This window comes from Embiotoca jacksoni, unplaced genomic scaffold (assembly GCF_022577435.1).
Source record: "Embiotoca jacksoni isolate LCO1_2020_lvr unplaced genomic scaffold, fEmbJac1.0.p SCAF_24, whole genome shotgun sequence".
NCBI classification, from domain to species: domain Eukaryota; kingdom Metazoa; phylum Chordata; class Actinopteri; family Embiotocidae; genus Embiotoca; species Embiotoca jacksoni.
The window spans coordinates 5,467,553-5,489,848 of NW_027185375.1; the positions used below are offsets into that span (position 1 = coordinate 5,467,553).

The window sequence follows — 22,296 nt, forward strand, 5'->3', positions numbered from 1 at the left end:
GTGTCTCCTGTGTTATACACAGAATCACCAGCACTTCTTCTGGCCCGTTCATCCAGGAGATAGTTGTCATGGAAGCACACAGCTAACCTGCAGCAAGTGCTCCCAGAGATTTTATTCAGTCTCTACAGTTCAGCGTTGCCTGACTGCAACTGGATGGTGCTTATTGTGTTGTTTGTAGTCGAGGAAGAAAATGTGGTGATGTCTTCAAAGTCAGTCCCATGGTAAGCATCATATTACCACAATAGAGACTGCTCTTCTATGTTGACAGCATCTGACATGACATTTAAATTTCAAGGGGTGATCAAAAACGTTCCGAGACTGATCGTGTTGTGTGAACGAAGTGCTGCACAGAGATTTGCATAGAGCTTACTTTTGTAAGTATTACATGTGGTTTTGTGACCACTGGGAGGTGCACATTTGTGAGTGAGTTGACAAGTTGGAGAACCAAAGTGCCATAGTGCCACAGTTCAAGTTGTTTGTGCCAAATATTTTCTCTCAGACTCCTGAGAACGTCACGGTAGAACTTGGTGTTGACAGTCTGACCCTGGGGGAAGAATTCACGGTGCACAATGTAAAAGAAAACTCACCTGATTGCTCCTGACCTGATGCACCTTCCTCAGTCTTAGACAGTGACGTTCTCCTCTCTTGAAACATGAATGTCATTCAAAATACCTCTCAAAGCTCATTGCTTCATTGCCATAGTCTTTCTGAAGTATTTCAAGGGTGTCCGTTGCTGATTTCCCAAGTTTGACCCAGAATTCGATGTGCACACTCAGCTCACGTGCACGTACTAGTGTGCTTAGAATACTTACCCACCAAAGTTACTGTGCTGACAACAGGCTTGGGAACTTTTGGATTTACCCTCATACATCTATAGTTCATATGCTAAACACCCACCCATCTCTGTATTAAAGTGTAACATGTATGCATCAAAATTATTACATCATTAAAGATACACATACACACTACAGCATTTGGCTGCAAACAATATGAAAATAATAGATTGAAACACAGTTAAAATTTATTTTCATGTACACTCTTTAACTTTTGCATAACATCAGGAAGCCTTTTATTTGAAATATACCGAGTTCATAAAGTAAAAGAATTTAGTATCGAAGAATCAAAGGATTATAAAGAGATCGTTTCTGTGAAGACTTCCTGCTTGAAACCACACAGAGACAAAAAGAAAGTGAGCAGAGGTTTGGGGTGAAGCAAGAGAAAGATTTTCACATTGCTGGGTTTATCAACATGTTAGAAAACACATAACAGATCCCATTGCAGAGGATTGTGCTATATTTGAATGTACTGTACTCATTGTGTTTCTTGTGTAAAGGTTTTTCTTGATGAAATAAAATGGTACATATCTATTTTTAGCAGTGCAGTGGTGAGAGGCACAAAAGTGAAAATGGTAACGCAATTATGGAAGCTTGTTGAAGTAGTTTACTGCAACCCGAGGCTTTGTTTTGGTCATCATCATTCACATCAGATTTTTAAACATGTTCACAAAATCCAACTCATCCGTAAAGACAAAGTAGAGATGAATGTCGTCTTCTAGTGCCTTACACTGGAATACACACATTGATTCAACGCATCGTCCCTCTGCCTTCTTGATCGGTTCAACGTTTGTTTGCTCAAAGCAGAATAGTGAAGGTCGTCTGCCTCTTGGTAAACCTGATACAAAAATATATCAGAAAATCACAATATAAGCACAATGAAATTGATCTGAATGGTACTTTAATAGTTCCTTTAACATATATATTTCAGAATAATAATCACCTGTGCATTAGCTGTAGAGTGATCTGAACATCTTGTTCGGGACTCTGGTGTGAAACAAAAAAAATATTTGATTTTAAAGCCGCCATCAGTGAAAACAAGCTGTTTGACTCAACAGTATTGGTTACCTGTACATTGGCAGCCGTTTTTCTTCTTCATCTTGTGCAGTAGGACAGCCATGAAAACACTCAGGATGGTGGTGAACGCCAAAGCGCCACTTAAGAAATGCACAAGAACGGAAGGAGAGTTCACCTCACCTGCAGAGAACCAGACGGCACAAGACATCAGAGATCTTTGAGCGATTATGTCTATGTTTAAATGTAAATTTTGATAAAAGGGGTCATAATTACTTCTCTGCTATAGTATTACACTATTTACCGGCTATTTTAAGCTTGGTCCCATTTCCAAACAGTATGCGTCCACACGAGGCAACAGCGCAGTAGTAGATCCCAGCATGAGACGGATTCAGGCTCTTCATCGGCAGGTTGTACACACAGGTGTGTGTCTGTGTGTTGGGTTTCCTCTCACACTGATCATTGCTGCCTCCGTTGGTGTAAATGAGTCCTGGGTGAGATTCTTCAGAGTCTTTGAACCAGTAAACCCTGTGTTCTCCGTCACAGGTCTCAGTGTGTACTGTACAGTTCAGAGTCACAGAGCCTCCTGGCTGGATGCTCTCAGACTGATGGACCGAAGCTTTAATGTTCACACCTGAACCCTTTACACTGACAGTAATGCCCTCTGCAAATTCAAACTTGTATGCATAGCAGGTCATACAGTGATAAGTAGCTGAGTCTGAAAGATGTAAGTCCGTGATTGTTAAGTGGTTCTTACCGTTTTTAGTTTCTAGTGAGAACCTTGGATTATCCTTGAATTCTTCATAAAAAGTAGCGTTTTCATCATGTTTATAGAAAGTAGAGATAAGCTGTGGTTTCTGTCCGAAAGATTGTTTATACCAGTAAAACATAGCTGCCACATCACCTTCGTAGAAACATCGCAAAGTCACGTCGCCACCAACTTCAGCTGATACAAAACCACTCTCCTGACGAACATTTGAAGACAACTGAAGATTAGCTGCCACGTCCGAAGAGAAAAGAGACCAAGAAAGTTTGAAATTATAACCATGATACACTGTATTCAAGTTTGTCATAATGATGGCAAGAAAATATTTAAATAATCAAAATGTAAAGGCTTCCACAGCTTACCTATTCTCCACAAGGACAAAAAAGTCAGACACAAAGCAAAAATCAGAGACACCATCGTGATCAAAATGTCTTGATGAATGCAGAACCTCTTCGTGTTCTCTACTTTTAGAAAGAGGGCTGTGTTTGATTGGCTAACAACAAGTGACACCGGATGTCCTTTTTTGGAAACAGTGAACACATGTCCAGTCCCTTTGTCAGTTTTGGTTCATGAGACAACAGATGGGGAGACAGGAACCAGAGCCCGAAGACTGCTCGTAATTCTGATTGTAAAGCCACTAATCATAGCAATAACCTTGTTATTATCAGGGGAGTCCAGTATTGTTCAACTAGAGTCCTGTTATCTAAATAGCTCTCCCTCAGTGGTTGACATCAGCACTAGAAAAAGATCAAACAGGTTGCAACAGGTATTTAGATATGGCTTTGAAATCTTCTTAGATTATTGAAAAAAAACTGAAAAGTTGTGGATAAAAAGCCTAAAGGTAAGTAACTCTTAACACTAGTGCAAACCCTGAACCCCAAATTTGATTCTATGGGTGGTGAAATTTCTTTTATCCACTAAAACATGAATTTTTGATGATGTAAAATGCTGATTACCTTCCTAAAATGAAAAAGTTTGACTAATCTTTGGGCAAAAGAAACTTGTCCCAAACTGTATAAATGTATATTTCCATTTCAATTTTGATTATAAACCAGGTCTATATGCTCCATCCATCTGATAAATATACTCATTCAGCAAGTGTGCCATTTGAACTTTGGGATGTCACAAACCCATGCTGAGCACTGTCCACTGTTCAACCTTTTATAGGGTTATTTTGTCACGGAGCTACAGACAAAAAAAACCCCCTCTGTGGTTGGCATTGATGTGCATGACTCAAAAGAGTCAGCCAATCAGAAGAGAGTATCATTGATATTAATGTGCCTTAAAGGTACAGACACAAACCGGCCAGAGTAACCAAAAAGATCTCCGGCCTAAGGTGTTCTGGTACCAGGTACAATTATGAGCCACCTTATGCTCGAACATGGTGTTCGTTATGGCCAAACTGTGACTAGCACAGAAGTCCAATAACAAAACACCACTCGGGTTCAGATCGGGCAGACCGTCCCTCCCAATCACCCCCCCCCCCCCACCCGCCAGGTTTCTCCGTCGTTGCCCACATGAGCGTTGAAGTCACCCGGGAGAACTATAGAGTCGGCAGGCGGCGCCCTTTCCAGGACTCCTCCCACCAACTCCAAGAAGGGCGGATTCTCCAGACTGCTGTTCGGTGCATAAGCACAAACGACAGTCAGAGCCTTCTTCCCCACAACCTGCAGGCGCATGGAGGCGACCCTCTCGTTTTACGGGGAGAACTCCCAACACGGCAGCGCCCAGCCGGGGGCTCATCAGTATCCCCACTCCCTGGCGCCTCTCACCCGCCCCGCCCGCCGCCTGGTCTGCTTTGCTCCCCGAGCCCGATGCTTGTCCCTGCAGGCGGTGGGTCCACAGGGTGGCAGATCCATGATGTTTTTTCCATGAAGGCCCGGCGACCTGACAAACACGAGCTCCCCTCCCAGGTCTGGCTGCGGGAGGGTGCCTCGGTTTCCCTGATCCGGATGAGGTGTCGACATTCTGTGTGCTGCTGTTCATCGGGGGACTGTTGAACCGCTCTTAGTCTGGGTTCTTCCCTGACACCAATTTGCCTTGGGAGACCCTACCAGGGGTTGATGCCCCGGACAACATAGACAGGATCACTGAGCCACTCAAACCCTTCCACCACGTGACGGTAGCGATTCTTGGAGGGGAAATATAGTATCTCTTAAGTGACAATTAAACATGCCTAAGGTTAGGATAAGCTTCTGGTTAGGGTGAACTGGCTTCAGTATAAAAATGAACCAGAATTTTCTCCTTTTTTTGCCCCCACCAATCCCCTGTTCTGAGTAGAAACATTTCACACACCTTGTTCAACAAGTTGTTTGCAAACATATTTCATATTTCAGGCAAGAAATCAATCTTCCTGTGTTCAAGCTCTGCAAGTGCACCATGCAAGTTTCCTCCAGTGGAAAACCACAGGACGGACAGAGGATGAGAAAGTTAATTAAACTGAAAGATGCAACCAACACTAATGTTGTAATCAGAAGAAAAATATAAGTGGATTTTTGTAAAGAATTCACTATCTGTAAAACCTGGCTATAATGTGCTATTAAAGGAAAATATTGCTGATTTTCAATCCTCCATGTATCAGTCATAGGCATGGCATGTTCATAGTATCCATCAGGCTCTTCATAATTATCTGCTGTGGCGACTGTGTCTGAGTCGTGTTGTCAGTGGCAGCACAAACACCATCTGTGTGTGGATCAGAAGACAAATTTGGGCCCAAACTAAAGAGAAGCCAAATTCAGATCTTAGAGTGAAGTAACACAAATTTGATGGTGTTGTGGAGGAGGATGGTGGAGGAGTTGCTTAGGTCGGGCTGGCTGAGGTAGCAGGGGAGAAAACAAGGAGGTGTGGAGCTGTGGTAGCTGAGTGGAGGAGTGCAGGTGAAGCTGGGTGAGGCGGACTAGAGGTCTTAGACACAAAGAAAAGAGAGTTAGCTTGCTGGACGAATTAACTCAGCATATCTGAATGTCCTGCACTGCTCATCGGAGTGGTTGAACTGAAGATCTGGCTTTTGAGCCGGGGTATAAATGCTGGAGTTGATGGGTATAGATGAGAAGCCGGCGTGTGTCATTAGCATCCAGGGGCTCAGGGACGGGCAGCCACGCCCACACGGTGCACTGACAAGGACCTGACAGAACCAAAAGCTAAAAACAGTGTAATGATTGAGTGAATTCTTTTTACAGGGTTATTATACACTATATAGATTTGAACACATCCTGTTTGAGCCTACTTAGGCTGATTTCTTGACGTAATCTTCTGAAGGAGGCCGGACATCAGTTATACTGTAGGCCTGCAGTGCATGAAAACACTGAAGAGACTTCCTGTTTGAAACCGCAAAGAGAGCAAAGGTTTCCAGAGAACTGTATTACCGGTGTAAACCACACAGAGACTCAAGAACAAGATTCTCACGTCTTTAATTTAAGGTGTACAGTCTTCACAATGTGTAACAATAAAAAACAACCTGCAAAGGCATCTTGGAAATGTATTGATCAGTGCACTTAAGGCAAACACTGACAGACTGATCAACATCGTGGTATAACCTGAAATTACATGTTGCCACATCTTGCTGCCAAATATGAGAAGGTTATCTGTTGTTTCTGAGCATGTAGTCATGTTCGGATGTAGTGACACAATTATGCTTGATGTTTGCAAAGGCTTGCTGATAATGTCCATTTTACATTTCAGAATCTATAGTAAATGTAATGTGAGCATGATAGATATCTTACTATTGCTGAGGTGTATTTGCTCGCTCACATTCTCTTGTGCACTCCCTCTAGCTCTTTCTTTGACCCTCTTTCTCTTACTTATAGTCTTTTTTAAAAAAAAATCTCATCCAGTTACAAAATGGCTCAATTCTTATGTTTGTCTGTTGTAGAGGGAGACATGGGGACACCTGAAACCAAATGTGCTCTCAGGGCTGTTCCAGTGTCAAGGTTTAAATCCTGTCACAAAAAAGATTCTGACCCCATCAGATCTGGAGTTCTGTGTGGATGTTTCTGAACTAAACTACACTACAAATATACAGAGAGTAGAAATCTGGCATCTCTAATGATGACCCAAGTCTCTCGGAGGATAAATTCTCTGGGGACCATCATTGTATGTCCAAAATTTCAAGTCAACGCATCCAGTAGTTGTAGAGATATTTTAGTCTGGACGAGACTGACAGACCAACAGTGCCATCCCTGCTGTGCTGCTGGTATGACAGAAACAACACTTTGGACATCACAGTCAACGTCACATATAAGAAATTTGACTGCTGAAAGCACTTGTTTTATTGTTTTTTTGTGTGTTCTACAAGGCCACACATTACATTCAGTATATGTAGGTAAAATCGGACATGTTTCAGAAAAAAAAATGCAGTGATGGACACATTAAGAAAGTCCCTTTTTCTCATGCAAAAAAACGAAGTGAAACTGAAATGCGTCCAACTCTACTGCATTACACTGGCGTACACACAGTCACTGTGTGTGTGGTCTCTGTGTCTTGTAGATCTGTGGAGCGTGTGTTCCCTCAGCGCAGCATAATGGAGATCTTCTGAGTCTTGGTAATCCTGGTAATAACACATCATGTTAACATTAATCAGTGTTGATATGTGCAGTATATCACGCCCAACACACACAGTCACTAAAAACACTTCAAACAAAAAAGTAGCTTTCTGCTTTACAAATGGGCTGATGCTACTCCAGGAAATACAACTAAACATGTGGTTCATGTTTGCATACTCTGTTTCAATGACATACTCCATGTGCCAAACATATTTGCTAGAATTTGCACGAGGTTCCACGAGGCAGGTGTCTGTCACATTGTGTGCGTGATGCCCTCCTCTCTTCCCAATTTTGTTGACTTTTCGATTTCTTCTTCTGCGATTTTTCTGCGTTCAGCAGGTAAACATTGTTCAATGGTTTCTTTTCTCTCCATTTTGTATTTATTGTTGTTATTTTCTGCTTTGTTGTTCTGAAACTTACAAACATAGTGAATACATTTTGCTGTGTTGTTGTTGTGAAAACATTCAACCCCATAATTATCTTGTAGTTTTCGCGTACAGCCTGTTTGCAGGAAAAGCACCAATTTCTTCCCCTGCTTGAAAGACCGTGGAGGTAGACGTTGATGTAGTGATGTGATATATGATGGGGAGTCTGCACAAGATGTTTTAGGCTGAAAACTGACTAGACTCCAGTCAAATTCTGTCTGGTTTCCTGCCCAGCTGATCTGCTTTGCACAACTTGATTCAGCTTCTGTCAAAAATAGACCACATGCATGCTTTAGGGAAGCGGAGTGGAGGGCTGCTGAAACGTGCTGCAGTTCAAGCATTGGCTAGAATAGCAGTGATTAGTGGTTTCTGTTGGAGCCAGTTCTGGTAGAAACAAGCTTTTAGGCGACCAAAGCATGCGTCTCAAGTCAGTGTGGACTTTTTAGGTATTTTTCTGTCCTCTATGATTTCACTAATTGTAACCATGTCCTGTGAGTGCCTAAGCACAACCATAAAAAAGATTAAAAAAATGAAAGAAAAAAAATAAAAAAAATGCTGTAGTCAGTGGATATTGTACTACATGAGTGGATATTTTGGTAGAACATGATCTCAATAAACATGAATGATATGCTCAGACTGAACAGCTGCTGCATGCAGAATGCATTTCAGAGGTTTTAGATTGGATTACATTCATGTATGCCGGTGATTTTTTTTTTTGTGTTTGTCACCTATACTTTCTCCTATATATTGTGACAGTGGTGCAGTTGGTTATAAGTACTCACTTCTGCGTTTGGAGTCGAGGCAGCTGCAGATCTTGCCTGAGAGCCTGGTTATGAAATAAGATCAGAGAGACAGATTCTTTTAATGTCTTCTTACTTATGACACTATATAACACCTAAACATGATAAAACATGAACACAGCATAATGTAACATATCAGCATAACTAAATCGATATTGACCCAGCACCATTTACCGGCATACAGCTTCCATCAAACTTGGACCATTTTAGTTCGTATTTGTATTAATTGGTTAAATTTTTCACAAATTGTTGACAGTTTATTGATGATAGTTTATTCCTGACAAATTCTGCAACAGATAAACCAAAACATTTAAATGCATTGCTATTGTGGAAGTAATTCAGCATGATGGAATATGTTGTTTACTGGCACTTGATTTGGCTTACATTGTTCATAAAAACGTCAGATGGATTTAGACTCCAATATTAAATACACAAATACACACATTTACAGTTCACCTACCTGTCCACTGGCAGTTGTTTCTCTTGATTATCTTGTACAATGAGAAAGCCAGAAAAACAACCAGGATGGTAGTGAATGTCAAAGCTCCACTCAAGAAATACACCAAAACATTAGAGTGTCCCTCATCTGCAAACCCAGAAAGATAAGGATATTCCAGTGCTGCAGAGTACTCAGTATTTAAAAAATCATTACTACAGTCCATATGAAACATCTGCTATAATGTTACTTACCCTCTAAGTGGAACTTTTTCCCGTTTCCAAACAGTATGCGTCCACACGAGGCAACAGCGCAGTAGTCGGTCCCATCATGAGACGGATTCAGGCTCTTCATCGGCAGGTTGTACACACAGGTGTGTGTCTGTGTGTTGGGTTTCCTCTCACACTGTTCATTGCTGCCTCCGTTGGTGTAAATGAGTCCTGGGTGAGATTCTTCAGATTCTTTGAACCAGTAAATACTGTGTTCTCCGTCACAGGTCCCAGTGTGTACTGTACAGTTCAGAGTCACAGAGCCTCCTGGCAGGATGCTCTCAGACTGATGGACCGAAGTGTTAATGTTCACACCTGAACCCTTTACACTGACAGTAATGCCCTCTACAAATTCAAAATCATATTCATAGACACTTATGCAATAGTAAGTAGCAGAGTCTGAGATGCGTAAATCGGAGATTGTCAAGTGATTTATAGTGTTTCCTATGTCGAGCGTGAAACGAGAATTGTCCTTGAATTCATCATGAAAGGTGCCACTTTTTTTGTAACTGTAGGAGTTAGTCATGATCTCTGGTTTCTGTCCCAGAGTTTGCTTGTACCAGTAAAGCATCACTGAATAATCATTATAGAAACACTGCAAAGTCACGTTATCACCAACATTAGCTGAATAAAAACCACTGGCTGGATGCACATTCACGGGTGATTTCAGATCAGTCTTCTGAGCTGAAAAGAGATTTAATTCAAAGTTTAAAGTTTATAATCATGACAAATTGTAGTTATATTAAATATGTTAAGTTATTGTAAACAAATGCTTACCTAGACTCCCAAAGAACAGACAAGTCAGACACCAAGCAAACCTCAGAGGTGGCATCGTGTTGAATGAACTGAATCTCAGTCCGTACTCTATCTTTAGAGAGAGAACTCGGTTTGATTGGCTAACAAGAAGTAACACGACAGCATTACAACTTATTTGATGTTCCGCTCAACTGATTTCTGTTTAAAGATACGTGCAGTGAAGTTTTTACATTGTTTTGTTAACAATGTTGAGAAAACTTTCAATTACATTAAATGGCAGATTAAGGTTATACAATTGAAACGTTTCCCTTAATGACGTCTCCAATGTTCAAAATAATGTGACACAAATCAGTTTCGGCCTTCAATGTAACATTTTACTGATTTTCAAACTTACATGCGTCAGTAATAGGTTTTCATGTCTATAATACCTAATCCCTGGCAACATTTATTACCTGTTACTCTGGACTGTAAGATTGTGCGAGATGTTCATGTCAGTGCTAGCACAGACATCATTATGGGCTTCACTTCCCAAAAAATAACCAACAGCAATAGGAACAAGATGTCTGGATTACATCAGAAAATAGAAAATACTACTTCTCTTTGATTATTTTTGGTTATTATTCTTTTTTAGCAACTGAAAGTAACTGGTTATACAGGGATGCTCACCCCTTTTCCCTGCAAGCGCACATAAAACGGCCTCTGATTGGTTGATGCAGCAGGTAGTGTGGTGCCTTTGTGTTATTTGTCCTGCAGAAATACATCACTCCTGTTAGCAGGACATGAAAACAGGTTAATCAGTTTCTGTCAATGTTTATTTGTATTCCGATTTGTGCATATGCACAAATGTTAGAATAACTAGTTATTGTTTTACCTGTTCAGGACAACCCCACATTCAGGATTCATAACAAGACTAACGTAAATGATAAAATAATGGATTTCTTGTCCACTTAAAATAGTCTGGCCGTCAGTTCTGTGACTGCCGTGCATGGAAACACTGCAGAGACTTCCTGTTTGAGACCACAACGAGTGCAAAGAGTCTTAGAGAAAGGTGTGAATGACTGAAGTGTACTGAGAGATAATCTTTCTGCCTGTCACACAGAAGCTAAAAAAAAAGACCCTCACATGTCTGGGTTTGTGGTGTGCAGTCAACACATTTACAGTAAACAAGAGGCAAACACGTGTGCATTTTATGCTTCGAAAAAGGTTGGCAGGTTTTGTAGACGCTCTGCTTTGAGAAGGCCAGCTCTGGGTCTGAGTCATTTCCGTAAGCTCTATGGTTGCACTGCCATGCTGATTGTGTCCCTCTGACTCCTAGATTGTGTTGTTGAGAGCTTTTGATTTACTAAATTATCACAAAAAAGAACCAAATAATATGTGTTGTGGTAAATATTTAGCTTGGTCACATAAAGTGGTGTTAATAATTTTAGCACTGCAACGCTGGGAGATGGATAGAGTCAGAAGAGCACTGACTTTGTATGAATACTTGTTCTCCAAACATTTGTAGTCGCTCTTGAACACCACAAGCACCAGAGATCAGTTATATGTGGAGGAGTTTGTGCATTGTGAATGACTGGTATCGTGAGAATGGAAATACAGCACCTTAAACTTTGGTCACATCAAACATCAACATTTTACTGCAGCTGAAGGAATGTGTTTATTTTTTTTATGCAAGGCAAAACTTTACATTTGGTATGTGGAAGAGAAACCTAACAAAAGGTCATCTCTACTGAAAGAGAAACAAACAGAAACAAGTCCAGCTCTACTGTCTGATGCCGGAGTACACACATTCATTGAAGGTTTCATCCGTCTGCCTTCTTGAACCGGTGAACTTGTTTTCCCTCAAAGCAGCATAATGGAGGTTGGCTTCATCTGGGTAATCCTGGTTATAAAATATAAGAGTGAAATTTAGTGTATGTCTTGTAACTATTATGCTCATGCACTATAGTACGAGTCAGTATGGCCTTGCAAAAAGAACCTTTTTGAAGCTTATGATGTCACATTAGAGATAAATAATGTAACCTGCTGTACAACAACAGTGCTGGCGGACCATTTGACACAGCTTAAGCCAGAATTGGACCTTGTGATCTTGACAAGGTTTGTAACACTAATTGAATGCATATTAGAGCCCGACTGTTACTGGATTTTTGGGGGCTGATATTGGGGAGTAAAAAAATATATTTATTGACATGAATGCACTGAAACACTGTACTTCAATGGGAATGTAATAATTGAAAATAAGTTAGAAAAGTCACAGAATAATTTATAATGTACCTGAAGTATCATTTTCTGCATCATCTCCTGGAAAACATACAATATTTACACTGATTCGATGTTTCTGTAACCAATATTGGTCTGGCTTTATTGCATGTATTGCTCTGTGTGGCTCTTTGCGTGTTCACTCCCTGTACTACAGTCCTTTGCCTGTGCTGTAAGCTAAGTTACAGTGATGTGCAGCACTTTGAAAATACTGACCTCTTCATTTGGAGCCGAGGGAGCTGGAGATCTCTGTTGAGGGTCTGGTCATGAAAAGAACAACAACAAAATTTTGAAATGCTTTATGATAGTAGGATCATTTGAACCAAAAGTAATGAACCAGTTAACCAGTTGTGTATTATTAAAATGTGACACACGCACAGAACTGCAGGTAGTGCTTAACAAAGACCAGCACTAAAGCTACTTTATAGCACAAGTAAATCAGGTACGAGTACAAATAGTACACTTACACCAACATATTGAGCTCAGTGATTTCCCTCCTGTTACACAATATCTTAACTAGCTCATATTCCATGAATTTATGATGAGAAATGTGCAGCCACAATTCAACACTGATGATTATTGTAGCTCATAAAAAAGGAGATGTTATATTCCCTCAGTATGTATTTCAAGTTAGTTGAGTTCTGTGTTGAAGCATACATCTACGTAATTAGCATATGGACTCAAAACAAAATGATGAAGTGAAGTGACCTCATTTAGTTCTTTGCTGTCGTTCACTATCACATAAGCTCAACATGCACCGTGAAATATAAAAAATGACAGTTTGGCTTACCTAAGCATTTGAAGCTCTTTGTCTTGTACATTTTATATGCTGTGTAAGACAGGAAAACCACCAGGAGGGTGTTGAATGCCAAAGCTCCACTCAAAACACGCAGCAAGACAAGCGAGTCCACCCCATCTGCAGAGAGACACACACACCGGGAGACATCCGACAGATCAGCTTCAACTTTAAAAAGTAACCAACACCATTTTACAAAGAAGGGAATCTTTGCTGGAACTGTAGCTACCCTCAAAGTTCAGCTTGGTCCCGTTTCCAAACAGTATGCGTCCACACGAGGCAACAGCGCAGTAGTAGATCCCAGCATGAGACAGATTCAGGCTCTTCAACTGCAGGTTGTACACACAGATGTGTGTCTGTGTGTCGGGTTTCCTCTCACACTGATCATTGCTGCCTCCGTCGGTGTAAATTAGTCCTGGGTGAGATTCTTCAGAGTCTTTGAACCAGTAAACGCTGTGTTCTCCATCACAGTTCCCAGTGTGTACTGTACAGTTCAGAGTCACAGAGCCTCCTGGCTGGATGCTCCGAGATGCTGACTGATGGGCGGAAAGTTTGATGTTCAAACCAGAATCCTCTACTTGAATAATAATGCCCTCCAAAAATTCAAACACAAATGAATAGCCACTAACACAGTAGTAAGTAGCTGAGTCTGACATTTGGACGTTTGAGATCTTCAAGTGATTTTCATCAGTGCTGGTTTCCAGTTTAAAACGTGGATCCTTCTCAAATTCATCCTTCAAAGTGCCCTTTCTCTCATGCTTATAGAATTCAGACACCTGCTGCGGTTTCTGTGACAAAGTTTGCTTGTACCAGTAAAACATCACTGCAACACTGTCCTGACTGAAACATTCCAAAGTCACCGCTTCACCAACATGAACTGATTCAAAGCGTAAAGACGATGATGGTGTCAGAGCCGTCAAATGAGCTGAAAATAAAATAAATGCAAAATCAGCTTAACACAAAGACTGGGAGCATGATGAAGCATACAAAATATATTATAAATTTATAAAAAAAATCTGAAAATACAACTCACCGAATGTTTCCAAGAGCAGAAATATTACACAGACAGAAAACACTGGAGGTGTCATTTTGTTGAAAATGCTGTGGGTAATTGTGAAATTTCAGAGACAAGGCTCTGTTTGATCAGCAAATCGGAAACGACTAAATGATCACATGTTTAGGGCCCCCGACACTGTTGATCAATGAGAAGCGACCTTTCACTCAAAGCAGTCCTGCCCCTAATTGTGGATACGTTTAAACCTTAATGAAAAAACAGTTGTCATTAATGGTAAAACTAACAATAGCAGCCTGTTAGTATGTTTATTTCTGCTGTAAAGTTGGGCATTTTAACATGAGGGTCTACAGTGATTGACTCGCTTTTGGAACTAGCCTTAGGTGTCCACTGGGGGAACTTTTTTGCACTTCACATTGGTTTAATTTTTTGTTTTCTACCCATCATGTAGAATTTGAGAAGTTACACACGTGTTTGCAAAAACAGTGAGGTTCAACATTTACCTCTGACCTTTTATTAGTTACATTTTTATAATGGTCTGTATTCCAGACATGTTCAGTGCTGATACGGATGAAAGAAAACAGAAGATACTTAGTGGCGTGTTTGGTTATAGCAACATGCCTGACAGAGCCTGTGTGATTATGCAAACAATAAGAGACTGAAAGATGTATTTAAATCACAGTGGAGGTAATATTATACTTTGCACAGTTCTCATGCTTCATCATAACGCTTATTAGTCATTGATCTTTACACATAATGCTCTTTATGCATGGAGTAGCAAAAAACCTTTCATTTACTATTTTTCAAGAGGAGATTTCCTTGTTTCTAATAAAGATGATGCAGCGCAAACTGAGCATATCGTTATGATGGGTTTCCTGAAAAGCTTTGGGTCAAGTTGATGCAGATTTAGGGAAGTGAAACTCAAACGGTTATGGATGAATACATTTCTTTTTTAAACCAAGCAGACTGAAAGCTTCACGCAGAGGCACCTTCTCGTGAGCTGAGAAATAAACCCACACTTGTGAAGCTCAAGGTGTGTACATTGTTTCATGTTTTCACTTTCTCTTGAAATCCATAATATATTTCTCGATTTAAAAAAAAAAAAAAAAAAAAAAAAAAAAAATCTTATTGTGTGCACAGCGCACGTCCTGTTACACCAGGCTTGTCTATTGTCGGTGTAAAATGCTGTGGCCTGGATGCTACAGGCCGGTCTTCCTGTGCTGCGAGAACTTGTGTTTCCACTAATGGAAACTTCTACTCTGTAGAAGTGTCTTCACCACACCAGTGTCTTCACCACACCAGTGAAAGGTAAACGGTGAGAGGTGTGATTGAGAGGCTCAACCTGCGTTTACAGAGATATTAATAGATCATTGGGGGTTTTCATGAGCCTGCTTTGTCTATGTGTATATAGTATTACACTGTTTGTACGGAGAGGCTGGAACTTGTGACTGCAGTGAACTCTCTGAATTTATTTTACATACAAATGCTGCAGACAATTTTTGTTTCCAATTTTATTTCACACTCAGACATATCAATCATCCATTTCTTGCATCAGTGTGAGACAGTAAAGTGGCCCTTCACTCATGTCTGCTCCTTACTCGAGAGTATACACAAACATTTTCCATGTTGTCCTCCTGATGATGTTGCTCACTGTTTCTCTTTAGACTCAGAGCAGCGTAATGGAGACTGTCTGCCTCCTGGCTCTGTTAAGAACAAATGAACAAAGGAAAATAATGTGAAAAATGACAACTGGAAACATAACAGAGGAAGTAGACTTTATAGGTGTATATTTGGCTTTTACTATAATCTAATTTCACCTACCACAGCGTCTGAGGCTGCAGGACATGCAACATGAGAAACAGTCCCTGCAAAGCAAATTATATGAACCAGCATGTGAGTCAGCTTAATACAGCAAGATTATATTGATTGACAGAAATTGACAGAAATCTCACCTTTGCACACAGAGCACAGCTTTTTTTGCACCTTGTACATGATGAAAGCCAAGACAAGAAGCACAGTAATGGAAACTGCCAGGGCCACACTCAGGCAAGATACCAGGAGAGGGGGGGCTTTGGTAGAACCAAACATGCAAGAAAAAAAGATCTCTCATATCTTTTATATATTTATGTTCATGTAAATATAGACAGTATAATTTAATGGCTGTTTTACAGGTATATGTAACAGTGATATGTAATATCTGCCATGATTACCTACCTACAATCTCCACCTTTGTACCATCTCCAAACACAATCTCCCCACAGGAGTCCAGAGCACAGTAGTAGGTCCCAGCGTCAGAAGAGCTCACAGACTTGATTGCAAGGTTTAAAGTGCAGTATGCAGTATGAGGCTTTTCACTGGAGAGGCTGGTACACCGTCCCTCTCCGGGATACACGACTGCAGGCTGAGAAGCACCGTGTCTGAACCAGTACAGGCTCTGACCTCCCACACATGCTTCAGCGTTCACTATACAGCTCAAATTCACAGACTCTCCCAGTCGAAGTGGCTCCATCGCCGGCTGATGGACAGTAGATCGGATGTTTGACAGTCTTGTTTCGACTTGAAGGAAAACTCCTTGTCCAAATTCAATGTTGTTGAAGACTAAAACCCCACAGTAATATGTCGCTGAATCCGACAGACGAAGGTTTGTGATTATGAGGTGGTTGATACATTTTTCCCTTAGTGCAGAGACTTGAAACCTTTCTTTAAACGTGGTGTAGATATTTGCTTCTCTGCTCTCCTTCATACGAGTTGATATGAGGTTTGGATTTCCATCCAGGGTTTGCTGGTACCATGAAAGGAAAGTTACAGCATCGTCTCGACAAACACAGTGTAAAGTCACATTCTCACCAACTTTAGCTGTCTTCACCCCGATATCCTGTATCACACTCGAGGTCTGAATAACTTGCACCTGATCTGCACAGAAAACCACAACAATGTTATATATAGTTTTAAAATATTTGTACTTTCTATCAAAATGATACCCATTTTTAGTTATAGTTATAATTAATACAATATAAATACACCGTGCAATACAACAATTATTCTGTCCGTATATATCTTCTTTTTTTTGTCTTTAGTTAGTTATATTTTAGTTATTGTGGATTGTACTTTTTCTTAGTCAATATTCTTTACTGTATTACTTATTTATGATACTTCTTGATATATTGTTTTTTTTACTGTCTCTTGTAAGCACTATCCACGGGACTAATAAAGGATTATCTTATTTAATCTTATCTTAGCCATGCACAGAAACAGTGGAAAAATGTATAAAATACTTACAGATTTTACAGAGAAGCACAAGAAAAATGCAAAGTGGCTTCATCTCTGAAGCGCTCCGGTCTATAGTCTGTGTTGACGGATGCACTCGACTCTTATATGAGACGGAGGCTGTTTGTGATTGGCTAAGCTGAGTGGTTTGGTTTAAAGTTAGATTTAAGATATGTTCTTGTCCTAAAGATCAGCCTGATCAGGTGACTAGAGGTGTAATAGGGGTCCATTGAGTCCTTTTGGTTCCCTCACTGGTGGTGAACACTGAAGGACAGTAGATGTAACATGTACACCATAAAGATGACATTTTGCTGGTGCATGTCAGTATTCTCCATAATATGCAGTGGATAAAAAAGGGAATTTTGTATTTGTGGGAAAAAAAAAAAAACGTGCTGTATTTTTATGTCATGACACAAGTTTGTTTTTCTGGTTGTTGTATGTTTTTTTTTTTTTTTTTGTTTGTTTTTTTTATAAATGTGCGTGGATTGATGTGTTTAAATGCTTCAGTGAGTTAAAATAGAGTGTGTAGGAGACACAAAGTAAAAGAGAAATCAAGTTTGATGATTTCAACCATTTTAAGTTAAAGGTGATAATGGCTGTGGTTCATATTTTCAAGGGGACATTGTGGGTCCCACTCATTGACTGTAAATCGAAATGGATGTAGTTTCCAGGGATGACAAGTGAAGCCAATGTGGAAGCGCCACCATTGAAGGCCACTAGGGGCTGCATCCAAAAAACCTCTGGCTCCAACAGACTCCCATTCAAGAAGCTGATCCACCCCTCGCTCCTCCTCAGCTTGTCCCAATATCGTCACTTCTGGCTCCAAAAAAATAAGATGGCAGCAGCCCAAAATCCAGAGTCAAGGCTTCAAAATGGCACAAAGCGATGGGGGACATCATGGTAGGTTGCTAGTTGGTCTTATCATGCCAGTTATAGATAAATGTTTGATATAGCATTTATTCCAGTACTTCTCTTTGATGGTAACACTCCATGTACACATCAAAATCGTACGTTTTGCGCATTGTTACTCATTGTTACAACTTAATGCCAAGTTGAATACACTCTTTGTAGGTAGAAGAAACAAGAGGGTTGTAAATGAAGAGAACAAATGGAAGAGACCTAATAGTCCACATTGTGAGATGACCTTGCTTCCATTATCAAATCAAGTCTGTGGGCACATGGCGAGAGCTTAACCTTATTATCGTAACGTTAAACAGAAAATGTAATTCTCATAATTTTTTGTGTAAAGAAATGGAAACTGAAGTGATGCTCTGGCTGACGTGACTGGATTTGTTATTGCAGAAATGTGGGGCCAATGATGGAAAATCCTTGAATATGTTGAGTTAAAAACGCCTCCAGTAAAAAAACAAAATCAAGTTTTTAACCCTGTCAACATGTCCATGTGGCATTTTTACATGCTACAAAGCATATCATGAGCAAAAAAAAACAAAAAAAACAGTCAGTGGTCTGGATGAGCAGTTCTGTTTTGGACTGCTGACAGTCTCTTTTCTTGGAGAAAAACTTGTAGATATGTCGTTTTAATGTACAGGGAGGATTCTTAGAGGTTCAATCAATGCCAGTCGAGGGAGTTTAAGGTTGGATTGTCGGGCCCGTATGTACAGCTGCATCTCGTGCATACAAGTAAAAGGGATTGCCATCTTTGCAGATGACTTAACTATGCGTGTCAAATTACAAAATAAAAGACCAGTTTATGTTTACTTTGAGTTGGTTATGTACTATCACACAGTCCCTAGTCGGGAGGTGTAGCACGACAGGCTCATCAGCAGAGTTATCAAAAGACGTTCAAAAATATGCTCTTGGGTGATAATGTGAGTGAAATGCATGCTGTTACTGCCTGTGTGGACAGCTGTGTTAGCAGATGTGCATAAACTGGGCGACTGACACGTCGTACGCGATTTAGGTTACTTTTGAAGTGGAAGCTAGGGTCTAGCGTTGTCCTGTCATTATTTCAGAAAATGACAAATGCTCAAAATGCCTCAGGCAACTTTTCTTTTTATGTTTTTTATGCCCTATAATGATTTTAATCAACAGAAATATAACTTGTATGACATGTATTTTGCTTGCTAGTCTAAGGTGGCTGTTTTAACTACTTATAACATGAAATGAACTAAAATTTACGACCCTCGTTGTTTTTTTACTGTTTTATCACACGTACTACCAATCCATATAACCTTTGTTACCATTTTTAAAGCATACTGTAGTGATTTAGTCTGACGGATGCTTCTGTGCTTTTTGCTGACAGTGGTTGGTTTCACTTCCTTCTCGTGTGGTAAAATTAACTTTGAATTCTGTGGTATTTGATTGCAAAAGTTGATTACAAAACGCAATATAAAGTATTGTAGTGCATTGTGGTAAATGTTTAGACATTTAGTCAGCATGGTGGGAGACTCGACCCATCCCTCACAGCCTCTTCAGCCTGCTGCCTTCTGGGAGGAGGTACCGCAGCCTCCGTGCAGCTCCTCCAGACTGAGAAACAGCTTCGCCCATGAGGCTGTCAGAATGCTGAACTCTCTCCCCCTTGCCCCATAAACTCTGAACTTTTGACACTATGGAACCGTATTTATGCTTGCAGTCAAGCATCAGGTTGTTGTCTGTTTTTATCATTTTTATTGTTACATATTTATACTTTTCTTGTTTTATCTTTTTATTTTGCACGCTGTGGAACTGTGAGAAACAATATTTTGATCTCGCTGTATGTCTTGCACATATGGTGAATTAACAATGATGTTGACTTTGACTTTGATTGTGAAGGAGCTTGTTTCTATCGGTCATTTTCACCTATTTCCATGCCTGAAAGTGAATGCAGCCTCACCTCTTTCGCATGTACAATACTGTAATTTCCGTAGAGCTTTACTGATCAGAGACAGACGACTGCCTGTGACTCACTCGTGTCTTTTGATCGTTGTGGTCTGAAGGGTTCATGCTTTTACAGAGCTGCAGTAAAACCTCCCCAACTGTTGACTCAGTGGAGACGAGGCTTCACTGGCCAACAGTCTTCTCACTTAAATCCAGAAATCCTGAGTCTCGTTCAGTGACTGCAGGATGGCCTAATGTTTCTGTTTCTCAAACGAGCCAAAGCTTAAATGGAAAATGTGCCCTGCCATTCTTGCTTTAAATGAATGTGAGGTAGTGAAGAGAGGAAACAGTGCTGTACATTTAAAGCTTTAACTTGTATGTGCAACAAAAGAAAACGATAAAGGGCAACTTGTTAGAGCAATTGTTTACTGTGTTTTTGGCATGTTGAGCGTCTGGCTGCTCGCTTGACTCTGCAGCGTCATTTCAATGTCAATTGGAGCCAAGTCCTCAGTACTGTCATGTTTTTGTGCTGCTGACAAAGTTTGAGTTAGACTTTAGATTAGAAGATGCTCTTTTACTAGACACTTCACTGAATCCTGAGATTTTCTTTTTCATTCAACTCAAATTAAACCATAAGTGCACACATTTTAGGATGCATTTAAGCCAGGTTTTCCAAATGTTTTTAAGTGATGAAAGTGGGTTGTCTTTTTATTTCCTTGTAGATTGTCTTTTCTCAGCACAGCCACACAGAGGTGCTGCAAAGCAGGGTTGGAACAAAAACAGCTGCTGTTCGAGAGTGATTTGGTGAAAGTGACAGTTTAATTGACCAGTACAGAGCATTTAGATATAAAGATAACAAAATATAATGTGACAAATGGTAGAATTTTTTTCTAATGTACTTTAGATGGGTCATAAGATAATTTTTTTTAACTTTTCATACTTGTTGAACACCATGCTGAGTTTCAGTAGAGACAGACAAATCCAACTGCTGCTGTGCATTTCAATTGGAGAAGTTCAAATTTTCTCATATTGAAATTTTCTCAAAAAGTATCTTGATAGTAGTTATGTTCTAAAATCTTTACAACGTTTTGAAGAGATTCAGTGATTTTTTTTTAATTTGTATTTATTTGTCTCCATTTATCATTTATTTCTCATGTTGAAAACAGGTCAGAAACACTGTGAGCTGCTATTAGAGCATGTTTTTGGGCAGCAGACATCTTGCGGTAACACTGGATTTTTTTTTTTTTTCCTCTGTGCTTTTGGTTTGTAGAAGATTCAGGTCATTGCATAAATAGACTTCCTGTGTACTTCTGCGCAGACAACAAATCTCTCCTTTGTGGCTCACACTGGAAACGTTTCACTATTTACAACTAAAATGTGTTTCTCTCTATATTTACCCAAATGTATTAATTAAAAACAGTATCATGTAGACCTTCGGCTAGAATAAAAAAAAACCGCTGCTACAGAGTGGAGATAGTAAAGCCAGATCCACTCTAACCTCGTCATGATGCGTCTCCTCCTCCTCTTCCTCCTCCTCCTCCTCCTCCTCCTCTTTCCTCTATATATTCTGTGACAGCTTCAGGTCAGCTGTATCACTAAGTCACATGATATTTTTCTTATAGTCCTTTTATTCTTCTACATGATGGTAAAAGTGTGATTTTGTATATTGGTTTTCAACCTGTAAACACATATGGAAGTATAAAAGTATGCGTGGGTGTTAGAAGTGAAAAGAACACGGGCGTTAACGTGAAGCGACTTGAACATACAAACAAACAACATCGAAAATACAACCACATAGACATCCTGTCAGCAGGAGGGAAACATGGGTGTGAGGGTAAAGGTGACAAAACCACCGCGGCTGACACCGCGGCTGAACTCGATGTGAACGAGATGGACCAGAGCGGGAACTCAGAGACAAGGGGTGTTTTTGTTTGTTACCAGTCAGCCGACTTCAGCACTTAAAAAAAACGTCATGTCTTTATTTTTCAAATTTTTTTTTTTTCTTTAGTTTTCTTCGGATGAAGATATTGATGTCACATTTGGTCAGATTTGATTATAATATTTGGCTAACCTACTGACTGGTAAAATTCTAGTTAATAAACGTGTGTGCTTTGATTGCAAAGTCTTCTGCTGAAAAAAACCCCATAAATAGAAGTCTTTGTGCAATGACAGAAAACATTGCTGTTGTGGTGCTTAGGGGGGCAGAGAGAAGCTTTTTATGTCAGTCAACCACAGCAGTACATCTAATCACTTATCTGTGGGTGGATAGGTTTTATGAACAGACGGGACACGCTTCACCAATATCGGT

At 40.1% G+C, this 22,296-nt stretch overlaps 4 protein-coding genes across 6 annotated transcripts; all 4 read right to left on the reverse strand.

Annotated features, from left to right (window-relative positions):
- Positions 1 to 1,045: 1,045 nt before the first annotated feature.
- On the reverse strand, positions 1,046 to 3,030 carry LOC138204168 (uncharacterized). The gene is made up of 5 exons (XM_069159317.1): positions 2,976 to 3,030; positions 2,152 to 2,844; positions 1,902 to 2,030; positions 1,777 to 1,820; positions 1,046 to 1,671 (listed from the first exon to the last, which is right to left on the reverse strand). Exons 1-5 carry the CDS (start codon positions 3,028 to 3,030, stop codon positions 1,552 to 1,554), a joined length of 1,041 nt encoding a protein of 346 aa, XP_069015418.1. The 3' UTR covers positions 1,046 to 1,551.
- Positions 3,031 to 6,019: 2,989 nt separating this feature from the next.
- On the reverse strand, positions 6,020 to 9,739 carry LOC138204170 (uncharacterized). Of its 3 annotated transcripts, none has more exons than XM_069159319.1 (4): positions 9,070 to 9,739; positions 8,840 to 8,870; positions 8,362 to 8,405; positions 6,020 to 7,159 (listed from the first exon to the last, which is right to left on the reverse strand). In XM_069159319.1, exons 1-4 carry the CDS (start codon positions 9,653 to 9,655, stop codon positions 7,068 to 7,070), a joined length of 753 nt encoding a protein of 250 aa, XP_069015420.1. In that variant the 5' UTR covers positions 9,656 to 9,739; the 3' UTR covers positions 6,020 to 7,067. The 3 variants fall into 3 exon arrangements, with proteins under 3 accessions (XP_069015420.1, XP_069015419.1, XP_069015421.1); XM_069159318.1 differs by having other exon boundaries at positions 8,840 to 8,965; XM_069159320.1 differs by lacking the exon at positions 8,840 to 8,870.
- A 1,775-nt stretch (positions 9,740 to 11,514) lies between these two features.
- LOC138204171 (uncharacterized) lies at positions 11,515 to 13,980 on the reverse strand. The gene is made up of 5 exons (XM_069159322.1): positions 13,926 to 13,980; positions 13,122 to 13,817; positions 12,887 to 13,012; positions 12,313 to 12,356; positions 11,515 to 11,719 (listed from the first exon to the last, which is right to left on the reverse strand). The coding sequence occupies exons 1-5, from the start codon at positions 13,978 to 13,980 to the stop codon at positions 11,600 to 11,602; spliced, it is 1,041 nt and encodes a 346-aa protein (XP_069015423.1). The 3' UTR covers positions 11,515 to 11,599.
- Positions 13,981 to 15,413: 1,433 nt separating this feature from the next.
- Positions 15,414 to 17,226, reverse strand: LOC138204172 (uncharacterized). The gene is made up of 5 exons (XM_069159323.1): positions 17,184 to 17,226; positions 16,119 to 16,817; positions 15,857 to 15,973; positions 15,726 to 15,769; positions 15,414 to 15,607 (listed from the first exon to the last, which is right to left on the reverse strand). Exons 1-5 carry the CDS (start codon positions 17,224 to 17,226, stop codon positions 15,482 to 15,484), a joined length of 1,029 nt encoding a protein of 342 aa, XP_069015424.1. The 3' UTR covers positions 15,414 to 15,481.
- Positions 17,227 to 22,296: the final 5,070 nt, after the last annotated feature.

Coding starts and splice junctions, on each gene's coding strand:
- LOC138204171 (XM_069159322.1), bottom strand. CDS start 13,980: ATGACACCTCCAGTGTTTTCTGTCTGTGTAATATTTCTGCTCTTGGAA. Junction 13,818..13,925: donor TCTGCTCTTGGAAACATTCG/GTGAGTTGTATT, acceptor TTTTATTTTCAG/CTCATTTGACGGCTCTGACA. Junction 13,013..13,121: donor GACCAAGCTGAACTTTGAGG/GTAGCTACAGTT, acceptor GTCTCTCTGCAG/ATGGGGTGGACTCGCTTGTC.
- LOC138204172 (XM_069159323.1), bottom strand. CDS start 17,226: ATGAAGCCACTTTGCATTTTTCTTGTGCTTCTCTGTAAAATCT. Junction 15,974..16,118: donor TACAAAGGTGGAGATTGTAG/GTAGGTAATCAT, acceptor GTTCTACCAAAG/CCCCCCCTCTCCTGGTATCT. Junction 15,608..15,725: donor CTGCAGCCTCAGACGCTGTG/GTAGGTGAAATT, acceptor TGTTCTTAACAG/AGCCAGGAGGCAGACAGTCT.
- LOC138204170 (XM_069159318.1), bottom strand. CDS start 9,655: ATGCTTTACTGGTACAAGCAAACTCTGGGACAGAAACCAGAGATCATG. Junction 8,966..9,069: donor GAAAAAGTTCCACTTAGAGG/GTAAGTAACATT, acceptor CTGGGTTTGCAG/ATGAGGGACACTCTAATGTT. Junction 8,406..8,839: donor AAACAACTGCCAGTGGACAG/GTAGGTGAACTG, acceptor TTTCATAACCAG/GCTCTCAGGCAAGATCTGCA.
- LOC138204168 (XM_069159317.1), bottom strand. CDS start 3,030: ATGGTGTCTCTGATTTTTGCTTTGTGTCTGACTTTTTTGTCCTTGTGG. Junction 2,845..2,975: donor TTTGTCCTTGTGGAGAATAG/GTAAGCTGTGGA, acceptor CGGACGTGGCAG/CTAATCTTCAGTTGTCTTCA. Junction 1,821..1,901: donor AAACGGCTGCCAATGTACAG/GTAACCAATACT, acceptor GTTTCACACCAG/AGTCCCGAACAAGATGTTCA.